This window comes from Trichosurus vulpecula, chromosome 3 (assembly GCF_011100635.1).
Source record: "Trichosurus vulpecula isolate mTriVul1 chromosome 3, mTriVul1.pri, whole genome shotgun sequence".
NCBI lineage: Eukaryota > Metazoa > Chordata > Mammalia > Diprotodontia > Phalangeridae > Trichosurus > Trichosurus vulpecula.
In genome coordinates this window covers 188,690,930-188,703,447 of record NC_050575.1, presented here as the reverse complement: position 1 = coordinate 188,703,447, position 12,518 = coordinate 188,690,930, and the positions used below count along the sequence as shown (strand labels likewise).

The 12,518-nt window shown below is 40.8% G+C and overlaps 1 protein-coding gene across 1 annotated transcript in view; it reads right to left on the bottom strand.

Moving 5' to 3' along the window:
• Positions 1 to 10,480, bottom strand: part of LOC118842337 (piezo-type mechanosensitive ion channel component 2-like) — a 105,242-nt gene extending 94,762 nt beyond the window's left edge. The window contains exons 1-5 of the mRNA XM_036749897.1: positions 10,417 to 10,480; positions 4,696 to 4,797; positions 3,691 to 3,733; positions 2,715 to 2,895; positions 588 to 795 (exon numbers count right to left, since the gene is read on the bottom strand). Coding sequence (XP_036605792.1) covers positions 588 to 795; positions 2,715 to 2,895; positions 3,691 to 3,733; positions 4,696 to 4,797; positions 10,417 to 10,480 — 598 coding nt within the window. The remainder of the gene's footprint in view (positions 1 to 587; positions 796 to 2,714; positions 2,896 to 3,690; positions 3,734 to 4,695; positions 4,798 to 10,416) is intronic.
• Between the last annotated feature and the right edge of the window lie 2,038 nt (positions 10,481 to 12,518).

Below are 12,518 nucleotides of genomic sequence, written 5' to 3'. Positions count from 1 at the left end.
TAGAGGATATCAACTTCCTCATTTTACAGATAAGGAGACTGAGACCTAGAGAAGTAAAGTGACTTGCCCAGGGTCACGCAACTACTAAATGTCTGATGAAGTATTTCAACTCAGCCCTCCCTGATCCTAAGCCCAATGTCACTTAGCTGTCTCAGAAAGTCTGCTAGTTGTAGGTAAATTGACCAGGTTATACAGCCTTGGTGGCTTTTGTTAGTTTGAATTATTCTCAGAGTAAGAGTCAGACCCAAGAAAGCCTCTGGAGGGGGCAGCTAAGTGGCGCAGTGAGTAGAGCACTGGCCCTGGAGTCAGGAGGACCTGAGTTCAAATGCGGCCTCAGACACATGATATAATTACTAGTTGTGTGACCTTGGGCAAGTCACTTAACCCCAATTTCCCTGCTTTCCCCCCTGCAAAAAAAATAAAAGAAAGAAAGCCTCTGGAGCTTCTATAGGGCATCACTTCAGGTTTCCTGAGAAAGCTCTAAGTTGGACTTTATGGATGATGGTTTGAGCAGCCCAAGTCCTTCCTCTTCCATGTGGGTTTGAGCAGCCCAAGTCTTTCCTCTTCCATGTAGACCCCCATGTTACCTGACAAGCCCAGGAGTAGGGTCACCAGGACCTTCCCAGCTATTGCTACAAGGGCGTCCAGTATTGTTTTCAAGTGGGCAGTGATGGCAGTGATTTTGCCTAAGAATTCTGTCATCTTCCCTTTGGTTCTTGCTTCAGAAACACTTTCCTCAGAGGATGTGCTACCGTCGGAATTACTGTCATCGATATCCAGATTGATTTCATCTCCCTGTGAAAAGAATTCAAACTACTTTCTAGTCTCATTACACATTACTACCCTTCCCATACTCCACAGTCCAGCCAAACTGACATGGTTGATATTCCTTATACAGGATACTTCATTGCTTTTTTTTTGAGCCTTGTACTGGCAGCTCTCTATGCTTCCCTCTGTTTCATAGAATCCCTTAGAACCTTCAAGACTTAGCTCAAAATCCAAACTACCAATAACCATAAAAAGAAATGCTCTAAATCATTAATAATTAGAGAAATATAAATTAAAACCACTTCTACTTCATACCAATTAGATTGGTAAAGGTGACAAAAAGGAGAAAGATGAATGCTGGAGGGGCTGAAGGAAAACAGGTAATTTAATGTACTGTTGGGGAAGCTGTGAATTAGTCCAGCCCTTCTGGAAAGCAATCTGGAACTATCACCCCAAAATTATTAAGCTGTGTATACCTTTTGACCAATGAATACCATTACTAAGTCTGTTACCTAAAGAGATCAAATAAAGAGGAAAAGGACCCATGTGTACAAAAATATTTATAATAACTTTTTGGTAACAAAGAATTGGAAACTGAGGGATGGGGGATCATCAATTGGGAGATAGATGAATGATTTATGATATATGTATATGATGGAATACTAAGAAATGATAAAGGGAATGGTTTCAGAGAAATATGGGAAGACTTGTATGAACCGATGCAGAGTGAAGTAAGAGGAACCAGGAGAACAATCACTTCAGTAATAACAATACTGTAAGGATAAACAATTATGACACACTAAGGAATTTTGTTCAACACGATGACCAGTCACAACTCCAAAGGACTCATGATGGAATATGCTATCCATTTTCAGACAGAAAGATGATGGATAGAGAGATTGAGGAATACTTAGGCAAGGGTGGGGCAGCAGAAGTAGTTATGGCCAAAGTGGAAATTTGTTTTTCAGCCCTATAGATGTTTGTTATGGGGAAAAAGACTCAGTTCAAGTACCATTTTTTACACAAAATATTTCCAGATCTCCCTGTTAGTGCCCTCTCACCATAAACTACCTCGTTTGTATATATTACCTGTACTTGTGTCCTATAATGAAATGTAAACTCTGAGGTCCAGGGCCTTAAGAGTTTTATTTTTGTGTTCTCAGCACCTAGCATGGTGCCTGGCACAAAGTAGACAATTCATAAATCCATCAGTCAATAAATATTTATTAAGGACCTACTATGTACTAGGTACTGTACCAGATGCTTGTGATACAAAGGTAAAAGATAGTTCCTTCCCTCAAGTAGCTCACATTCTAATAGGATAGACAAGATGCAAATTACTACATATGAACAAGCTATATACAGGATAAATGGGAAATAATCAATGGAGGGAAGGCACTAGAATTAAGTGGGATTGGGAAAGGTTTCCTATAGAAGGTGAAATTTTATCTAGGACTTGAAGGGCACCAAGAAAGCCATCAGGTAGAGATGAGAGGAGAGAGTATTCTATACAATTCTATACAAAATACTATTTGAATTGTATGGAGTCATTTAGAAGAGGTATGGAGAAACATCCTGTGAAAATGTCCAGAGTCAGGTGAGAGAGTGCCATGTTCAAGGAACAGTAATACATGCTTTTTCATCTATTGATTGAGGGAAAGTAGAAGATAGCACATCACAATCCTTTTACTCTCTTAGATAGTGAATAGAGTAAGGAGTGGGATCTATTTAAGATTCACAGGATTCTGTGACTTGCATGTCTAATGTGGTATAAAGGCTGCAACTGCCTTCTTTGCCCTCCTTCTTTCTCCTTCTCTATGGGATAAAGCTGGACCTGTCCCTTGATTTCCTGGCCCAGGACCAAGAACTCCACTAGACCCCATTACCTTCACCAAATAAAGTCCAACTTCATTGTCAGGCCTAAGATAGCATGGAGTTTCACTCACTGCCTCTCTCTCCTCCTCTGTCTCTTCCTCCACCTCTTTGCTATGGAAGGGTGAAGGTGACTCAGGAACAAGGGGTGTCACCAGCTTTTGGCTCCACCTTATGATGATAAGAGATGTGACCAGCATCCAAATATCTGGACCCAACAGACGCACAATATTCCCAGCATCCACCTGGCTGAATCTGTGGAGGGAAAAATATAAGTCAAGTAGAAAACTTTCCCTGAGCTATTTTGGGGAGGAGTGGGGGTAGGTAGGAAATGATGGTGTTATTTTTCCAACTCATGGATTTCACGGGAGTACATAGAATTTAGAGCTGTAAGGAACATTGGAGGTGGAGCCTACCTTATCAATTTTACAAATGCAGATACTGAGGCATGGTGTAGGGGGAGGGGAGTGACCTACCCAGCATTACACAGGTACTAAATAGCAGAGCCAAAATTCAAACCCAGCTCCTCTGATTTTCAATCTAGGGCTTTTGTCACCATACCATGATACCAGTTATCAGAAGGAATAATTTGCTAGTTTGTGGAATATATAGATTTCTTGCTTTGTCTTTCTTTTGGCTATCTGCCTTTTGGCCCTAATCCTCAATTTGACAAGCTTAAGTCTCCTTCCCCACTGTCATCCTTCTTAGCATCTTCCCAAATGCCACTCATCCCTCAAGATCCACTTCAAGTCCCCCCTCCCCTTTCCCCAAGTACTCTAGCCCATCTCACTTCTCCTGTAGCATTCTCTGACTACACCATGTCATGGAGCCTTAGGCAATATTATCTTCTAATTGCTTCAAATATGTATGGGACTTGCCTTCCCAACTAGACTGTCATCTCCTCCAGGGAAGAGCTATCATCTTCTTCTATACCTCCCAACATCACCTAGCACAGAGCTAGTATTCAAGAAATACTATTTGAATTGTATAGAATCATTTAGGGCCAGTAACTGCCTGTTACCCTCCTTTACTTGTCAAACCCATTCTTACCTTAGAATCCCCAAATCCCCAAGTACCACTTCCCAAACTGCACCTGTGAGAAGACACCAAAGAGTCTTGTTCACATATATTGGGACTTGTTATTTTCAGATCAACCTTTCCTATGACTCTGGCTCTTTCTTCTTGCTAGCCTGTGTGTTACTGTTAGAAGTGGGGCAGAAAGAGGCGGGCTGTATTTCTTGGTCCTACTGGTGTGTTGATATTTTCTGCATATAGCATATGCTTAATTAATCTTTATTGAAGAGAACTAAATTTTCAGTGGAGCATGAAACCATCCCTTTTCTTTTTCCTTCTTGAGAATCTATAAATGAATTAATTAAACAATATTTATTTAGTGCTCACTATGTGCCAAAAACGGGGAGTAAAAATAGAAAAGTGACACAGCCACTGCCTTCAAAGAGCTCACATTCTGACCGGAGGAGACAACATAGATGGGAGATTCTATATAGACACTCTTCCTCCCATTCCCAGGGCTCAATAGTTGGAAGACGTAGAGATCTTAGATAATAGATTTAGAGCTGAAATGGACCTTTGAGGACATTGAGTCCAACCCCCTTCATCTTATAGATGTGGAAAATGAGGTACAAGAGTCGTAACCTAAATTGATCAGGTGACAGAACTAGTAAGTGCTGGATGTAGGACTTGAACCCAGATCTCTCTACCTTCAAGTCCAATCTGGCCTCTTGCTGGAGTTACCATTTGGGGCCTTCCTAACAGGGACTTTTATCCCTTGCTGTCTTCATCACTCCACTCCAGTTTCTTCTCTCGTGCAAGTTATTCTATGATTTTGGCTGCTACTCAGCCAAAGCACTGCCGGGAAGGATCAAAGAAAAAAGAAAAGGAGGTGTGTTCACCTTAGAAAGCCTTGGGGAAAGGAAAGTGGCACATAGAAAGGAAAGAATGATGAGACTTTACTCTTCCTATTGCTGAAATTAGGGTCCACTTTTAGTTCTGATTCTCTTGTGCAGCAAGAAATCAAAGTGTATCCTTCCTTACCATCAAGAGGCATGAAACGAAAAGCCATCTGAGAAGCCACTTGTATCAGGAGGAAGAGGGCACTGGTGTAACAGATTGCTCTCAGCAGATGCTTTGTACTTCCTAGAAAAGGAATCAGGGAAAATTAAGGGTCACACTATCCTCAGGAAAACCTCAGTGCCTGCGCTTGTCAACTTAATCTCTTCTCTATATATAGTGCATGCCCCAGGCTGTGCACACACATGCATCTTGTACTCTCACCAGGGAAGTAAAGCCATAATAGACAGAATAGTAGGATCTTCTAGAGGTGGGATGGGGTGGGTAGGGGGAATGCATCAGAGGGAACTGGCCATGTTTCCTTTATCATAATATCTCCTATTATCAATAGACTTTAAGATTTATAAACTGCTTTCCTTACAATTACCTTGTGAGGTGGGTGGTGCAGACATTGTCATCATCCCCATTACACATGGGGAAACCAAGGCTCAGAAACATAAAAAACCAGCATACAGTATCAAAGCAAATATTTGGATCTTGATCTCCTGGGTCTGAGTCCAAAGTGCTTTCTTCTGTTCCTTGGAAACTTTGTGATTCTTTTCTTCTTTTTTAAGGAGGGAGCCCAGATTACATTCACTGAATCACCTCACCAACTGAGACTTAAGAGAGGTCATTTTGAAATAGTCTTCTAGTGTAATTACAGAAAATTCCTGTTTTCCAGTGTGCAGATTTAGATCAACAGAGAGATACTAGGCATGTAGAACTCCTCTGGGCCTCCTCTAATGAACATATAAGAATAATGTGAAGTTGGTTTATATGTCAAATGGAAATGAAAGCTTGCAAAGTACTTAAAATGATTTCTTCTCCTTAGGGGATTAAGCCTTCCTCCTAAAGTTGAATTTTTTGTCATGCTATTAATTTGCTGAATACATTCTCTTTTTAGAGCCTTTTGTCTCTGATCCTTTGATCACTTTATCACAGAAAGCGCCAAAGTCAAATTTTCATCTAACCCTTCACCAAACAAATGAGATTCAAATTCAATTATAAGACATTTGGAAAATATTCTCTCTGTACATAACTCTTCTAGTGCTTTCTGTATTGGATTTTTCTATGCAGACAGCTTCTCTTGTAATCTGTGTCATTAATAAAGGTTCTACTGTGGTGGCACAGAGATCTTGGCTGAAGTCCTTGCTCTGATTCTTCCTTTGTGTCCCTAAAAGGGTCAATTAACCTTTCTGTGTGTAAAGTGGGGTGAATAGTGCTTGCCCCTACTTACCTCAGAAGGGAGTTGGGAGGAGAGCACTCAAAGTTCTGCATAGATGTGGGTTTTATTATTTATAAAATGAAGTATTCACTATTGATCACAGGCTATTAATGATAATAGCTCACATTTCTAGAGCATTTTTTAAAGCTTACAAAGCACTTTCCTCAAGGTAGCCCTGACTGGTAGATAGTATGACTGTTATTAAATCCTCTCTTACAGACATTAGTGACTTAGAGATAGTAAGCCACCTGTATAAGATGACACAGCAGTGAATCAGTGGGAGGGCTAGCACCTAAACCAGATCTTCTAGACTTCCAAGTTTCTTACTGTTATAACCAGGGAGCTTTCTGAAAAGTTCAACAATCAGTCTTTTGTTCAAGTCAGTGTCTATATGACCCTTCCTCAGTTGTACTATTTTGCAGAGAGAGGACACAGGGTGGAACTGTGATTTCACCCATGTGGGGAACTTTCAGTGTGGAGACTTCCTCTACCAAATGCCGATTGGCAGCTCATCCTTCTCTGTCTTAGAGCTTTTTTGATCTCATGCTCACATCAGTTTTAAAAAATGAACATACAATCCAAATATGTACATATTTACTTATTCATGTGGACAAGTACTACTGTGCTAATTGTGTATATTAGCAAAATAGAAATTTAAGCGCATGAGCTAAAGACAAAATAATGCTATATCCTAGAGTCAATAGGAAGCCCTTGAAACTTACTGAGTGAGGAGTGGGAATGACATGGATCAGCCTGTGCTTTAGGAAAATCACTTTGGCAACTCTGTGGATGGGAGAAGGGAGTAGGGGGAAATGGGAAAGGATATGGCAAAAATCCAAGTGAGAAGTGATGAAGACCTGAACTAAAGGTCTTGTAGGGGTAGAAAGAAGGGGACAGATGTGAGAGATGTTATGGAGATAGAAACAGCAATGTTCGGCAACCACTTAGATATGTGGGCTGAGAGAGAGGGAAGAGTTGAAGATGAAACCAAGGTCAGGAGCCTGAAAGACTGGAAGGACAGCAGTGTCCTCAACACAAACAGGGAAGTTTGGAAAAGGGGTGGGTTTGAGAGAAGAAGAACTATAATGGGTATCTGCAATGGAGACTGCAACTTGATCATACCTTTCCATCCTGTAAAACTCACTCAAAATGAAATGGAAATTGGGGGGAGGGGCTCTTATTCCCTGCTCCTGAGCCCAGAGCCCTCCCTACGAGGTGCTGTGCTGAAGCCAGAAAGTGACCTGGAGGACAGGGGCTGGAAAGCTTAAAAAGGGAGAAATTTCCCTATATAGATGCTGTTAAAGAAAACTATTGAGTTATAACTCCTCTGGGAGGTCATGCCTGGCTCAGAATGGTTGGGAGCTTCTACTGCTAAAGAAGGGAAATACTAGAGGATGAAGTCAGGTATGGTTGTGTTGGAGACTAGCCCCACCTGATTGTCTGTCACAGGGAGAGTGTCATGCGACCTATTTTCTCACCTTCAAATTGGTTGATCAGCTCTACTTTCAAGACCACTCCGTTTTAGAAAATCGCCAGCAGGCACTAGGTTAAGCAACTTTCCCATGGCCCCATAGCCAGTTTGTACTGGGGGAAGGCCTTGAATTCAGATCCTCTTAACTCTAAGGCCTCAATCCTCTGTCTACTAGGTCAAATTGCCTCTCACTGTGGTTCTATATCCAAGATAAAGTTGTCTGACATTCATGGTTCACAACACACTTTACATATATAATCTATTTTGTTTGCCATATCAGTCCTATGAGCAGGTATTATTAGATATCTTAGAGAGTTGGTTGAGGCTGGGAGGTTAAATGATTTGCATATGGTAGCATGACTAATGTCAGAGGAGAGATCTAATCCCAGGTCTTCCTTATCATGAATGACACTCAATCCACAGCCTCTCATATGAGGTAGGTACTATTATTATCTTCATTTTACAGATAAAGAAACTGAGGCCTACAGAGGCCTGGTCCCACAACTAGCAAGTAAGCAGGATTCGAGCCAGTCACTGGTAAGTCCAAGGCCAACACTCTTACACTGGCTTTAATTCTGGCTTTCCCTTCTCTTATGAACCCTCAGCTTCCATTAAAGTATTTACAAGCTAAATTCAGAGCTGAAGTTACTATTAGCATGCTAATATTCATTGTTTTGGTTTTGGTTTTCCCCAGGGGGGTACTGTATAATACATACAAGTTGAGAACATAACATTCTATTTTCTTTATCTTACACTGAAAGCTTTTCAAGAGAGTGTTTACCTACCTTTCATTGAGACAGCTGAGGGTTTAGGAAAGAGTGGAAGGAGGAGTAAAAATATAAGGTAGATAACTGACATTCCATTGTACCTAAATGATATAGCTGTAGTAGAGAGAAAAAAAACCAAGATGTCAGATCCTTAGCAAGCAATAGAACAAACACCATCCCCCGTCCCCTGCCCACACTGAACCCCCAACCCAGTACTCCAATACATTCCAATTGTTGAAGACTGTCCCTTCCTTCAAGGCCCTACAGGTGCTGCCTCCTCCAAAAGCTCTTCCATGATTCATTTTCCCCCCTCCCTTTAAGGTGAAAGGGATTTCTTCCTCCTCTTGTCTCCCATAGCCCTTTGTGTAGATTTTGTATTTATCCCACTCTTCTTAGAATCACAGTCAAAATGTCATACCCCACCAATTATATTTTAAGTGTCTTTAGACCAGAGTGCATATCTATATTTTTGTATTTCCAGCCCCCAGCATAGGGTTTTAGGCAGGCCAGCCAGTTGACCAATATTTGTTGAATTGAATTGGGACAGATGTGATGGAATTTCATTCACATTCATTCTTAAGGCAGGGTTTCTTCATCTTTTGTGGGCCATGGCCCCCTTCTAGGGAAGCCTATGGACCACTTCTCTGAAGAATGTTTTTAAATGCATAAGACAAAATACATAGGAATACAAAGGAAATAAAATATATTAAAGCACAGCTATCAAGGTATTAAAAAAAAAGTTTACCAGACTCCTCATTAAGGACTTTTGCTTATAGCAGAGGTTAAAGTAAAGGCTACAGGAGGGTGAATAGAAGAACCGGGTTTGAGTCCTACCTTTGATATATATATATATATAATTGCAAATTACTCAGTGCTAGTCTAGGCAATTCGCTAAGACTATGAGTTATGAAAGAGGAACTGAATTGGTAGAATGAGTTTCCTTACCTGTTAAATTCATGATAAGTATCACTGAACTTTCAGTTAAGAAATCTCATAGATTTTTCTAGCTCTTTGCCCCATTTGTAATGAACTATTCCAGTAATTTTGGGCTGGCCCATTTTTTCAGTCTTTCTTTGACAATATGGCCATACCTGTCATCTACTTAGCCACACAAAATATCACTTCCAAGTGTGGCTGACAAAAGCCAGAATTTCTATCAAGCTGAAAATAATTTTCCCAATCACATTATAGGGCTAAAAAAAAGTCTTACTTCACTAACGACGACTAATTGCAAAGTCAGGTTGGATGCAATACAGCATCACTGGTGAACAGAGGGCAGTAATTTGGGGAAATTGGTACATAAAAAGATTTGTAGCTGTGTGATGTCCCACGTTCTCTGCTATCATCCTTGGTTGGACTATGTACATAATTGGGGACATGGTGACCTAATGAAAGAATTGTCCAGGAAAACAAACTCTGGCCACAACTATTGTGATACTGCAGGTGAATTCTCTGAATAATCATCTCATATCTTTTCTTTATATGTGAAGATACAGTCTAAAGTTGTTAGTTTATTTACAGGATCATAGTATCATAGATGGAGAGTTAGAGGGCACCTCAGAGGTCATCTGTTCTAATCCTTTCATTTTACAAATGAGGAAACTGAGGCCCATGAAGGTCAGTTGACTTGCTCAAGGTCACATAGATAAGCAGCAGAAGCAGTATTTGAACTGAGGTTCTCTGACTCCAGACTCAGGGCTCTATTTTTGAGGTCGTGTCTACGTAACAATTGGCAATGTAGTCAAAGAATCAGTAATAAACTGTACACATAACAAAATGGGACTAAATTTTTAACTGACTCTATTGGCTATGTTGATGTCCTATAGATACACCTTTCCCTCCCCCAACATCCACAAAGCATCTACCATGATACTAAGTTAGGAAAGTTCAGAAAATGTCCTAAATAGAGACTGAGCTTAAAAAACCTGGCTAACTTTGAATCCAAAGGCTACCTTTATTTCTCCATCTCCTAAACACACTAGAAGGGCAACAGAATGTGCTTCCAATATCCTATAATTGTCCCACATTCCAGAAAAGGAGATTTTTAGTTGATATTTCCAGACTGAAGGTCTCCAGTGTATCAGGGTAGCAGCTGTATCTCTAGCTAGAAATAAAGTAAAATTGCTGCATTCCACAGAGCTATGGAAGACACTGTACAGAAAGTTTTCTACCCCAACTACTTTGAGGAAGAAATTCACCCACACTTTGTGATTTTCATCTCAAAAGGAAGAAGGCAATCTTACCTGCAATCAGGGAGAATGGCAGAAGAATTCTAAAAGTGAGCGCAGAAGTGACATCACTGGCCATGATCTTCAATCTGTTCACCAAGAAGGCCAGGAGCGCTATATGTTGGCTCAGCCCTGTAGACTAGATCCTGGTGGAATGTGGAAAGGCTTCACCACCTCTTCTTCAGGCTGCATACTTTGCTTTTCACCACCAACCTTTGTCCATGGCCAGAGAAAAAAAGTCAAATGTATATCAGTCAAATTTAAGAAGAGAATTCTGGGAAGGCAACTGAGGGACTAAGCAGAAGGGGCTCTGCACTAGTTCTCATGTGCTTAGCCAGTGGAAAAAATTGATCCCTTCTTTGGCCTTTCCCCCTTCATCTAGCCTCTTCCTTTCTTGCTGAATAAGTGTTCTTCAACTTTGCTCTTAGAAATCATCGATCTCTCAACACTCTTCTTTTCCAAAGTCTCAACTCCCTCCTTTTAGGCTGGAAGGAGTCATAGTTCCCAATTAGAAGCTAATGTGGAAAATTCATGAACCCTGCCAGTAACCGTCATCATCTGGGACGTTTTCAGGTAAACAACGACGACAAAACGATTCAATGTTTTCACTAGTAGGAGACATTCATAAAGCACATAGTGGTCTCAAATATTTTACGGGAATTATCTCCTGGGGATATTGGAATAGCGGAATTAGTATAACTGAGTTCAAATTCCACATCAGATACTTATTAGTTGTGTGATCTTGGTGAAATTCCTTAACTTCTCAGAGTCTCAATTTCCTCATCTGTAAAATGGAGATAATGATACTTATACAACCTATCTCACCAGGTTGTTGTGAGGAGAATCTTAATGGACTACACAAATTAAATTGCCATTGCCAATTTATTTATTACTACTAATGATTCTCATAAGAACCCTGTGAGGTAGGTCTTGTGGGTATAACTCAGGGGTGGGGAACCCGCAGCCTCAAGGCCACATGTGGCCTTCTAGATACTTGGGGGTAGTCTTTCGATTGATTCCAAGTTTTACAGAACCAATTCTTTTATTAAGGGGATTGGTTCTGTGAAGTTTCAGTTCAGTCAAAGGGTCACACTTGAGGACCTAGAGGGCCACATGAGGCCTCGAGACTGCAGGTTCCCCACCCCTGGTATAATTATTCCCATTTTACTGATGGAAAAAATAGGAATAGAGAGGTTAAATGATTTTCCTAACATTACACAACTGGAAAGCAATACAAGCCAGCTTAGGTTTTCTGACCTTAAATCCAGTGCTTTTCCCAGTAGCCCAATAAAATAAGATTGTTGAGAATAGGAGTCGTATTCTCTGCATTTGTCTACCAGGTCTGTAGCACAGTGCCTGGGTCACACACAGTGTGTGCTTCATAAATGTTTGTTAATTGGATTATAATAGCTAGCAAATACACCACAGTTGCCTTTCTAGTCCAACAACAAGCACTTTAAGTGCCTACTAAGTGCTAACTCCTAAGCATACAAAGGCCGTATGAAAAATGACCTCTGAAAAAATTGTCTTGGCAACTACCCAACTTGACCTCTACACCTTAATTTGTTATTTCACTAAAATTAGAATAGGATTGGTCCTCAGTACTTGGAGTCCTTGGTACTGATTGGCTAATAGACAAACCCGGCCCCAATTCTCGAACTAAGTGATTCCCCATTCTACTGGGGATGGCCTTATTTATGGATATCTTAGCAAGGTTGTGGCCTCGAAGATGTCATTTGAGGGATGATAGGAATTTTCTCCCATCAAAATAAGTAACCTTCTATTTCCCAGGAATGTTAAATTTGCTTTGCTCAAAGTTTAAAGTGTGTTAGTGACCTGAAAGATAGATGCCAAGATTAAGTAGGTCTTGTGCCACAATGTGTTGGCAACCAAAAATGGGCTCCTTAGCACTTAGTCAACAAGTGCCCTTGACTAGTTTGGCTTTTTCCCCTGAACTGAATGCTGTTTGTATGTTGGACTGGAGTAAGCTTGTCGGCCCCTTCACCTTGCTTCCCTTGCTTAAGCTGATGGAAAGAACCTGTGCTTTCCCGGTCAACCCCTTCACCTTGCTTAAGCTGATGGAAAGAACCTGTGCTTTCCTGGTCAACCCCTTCACC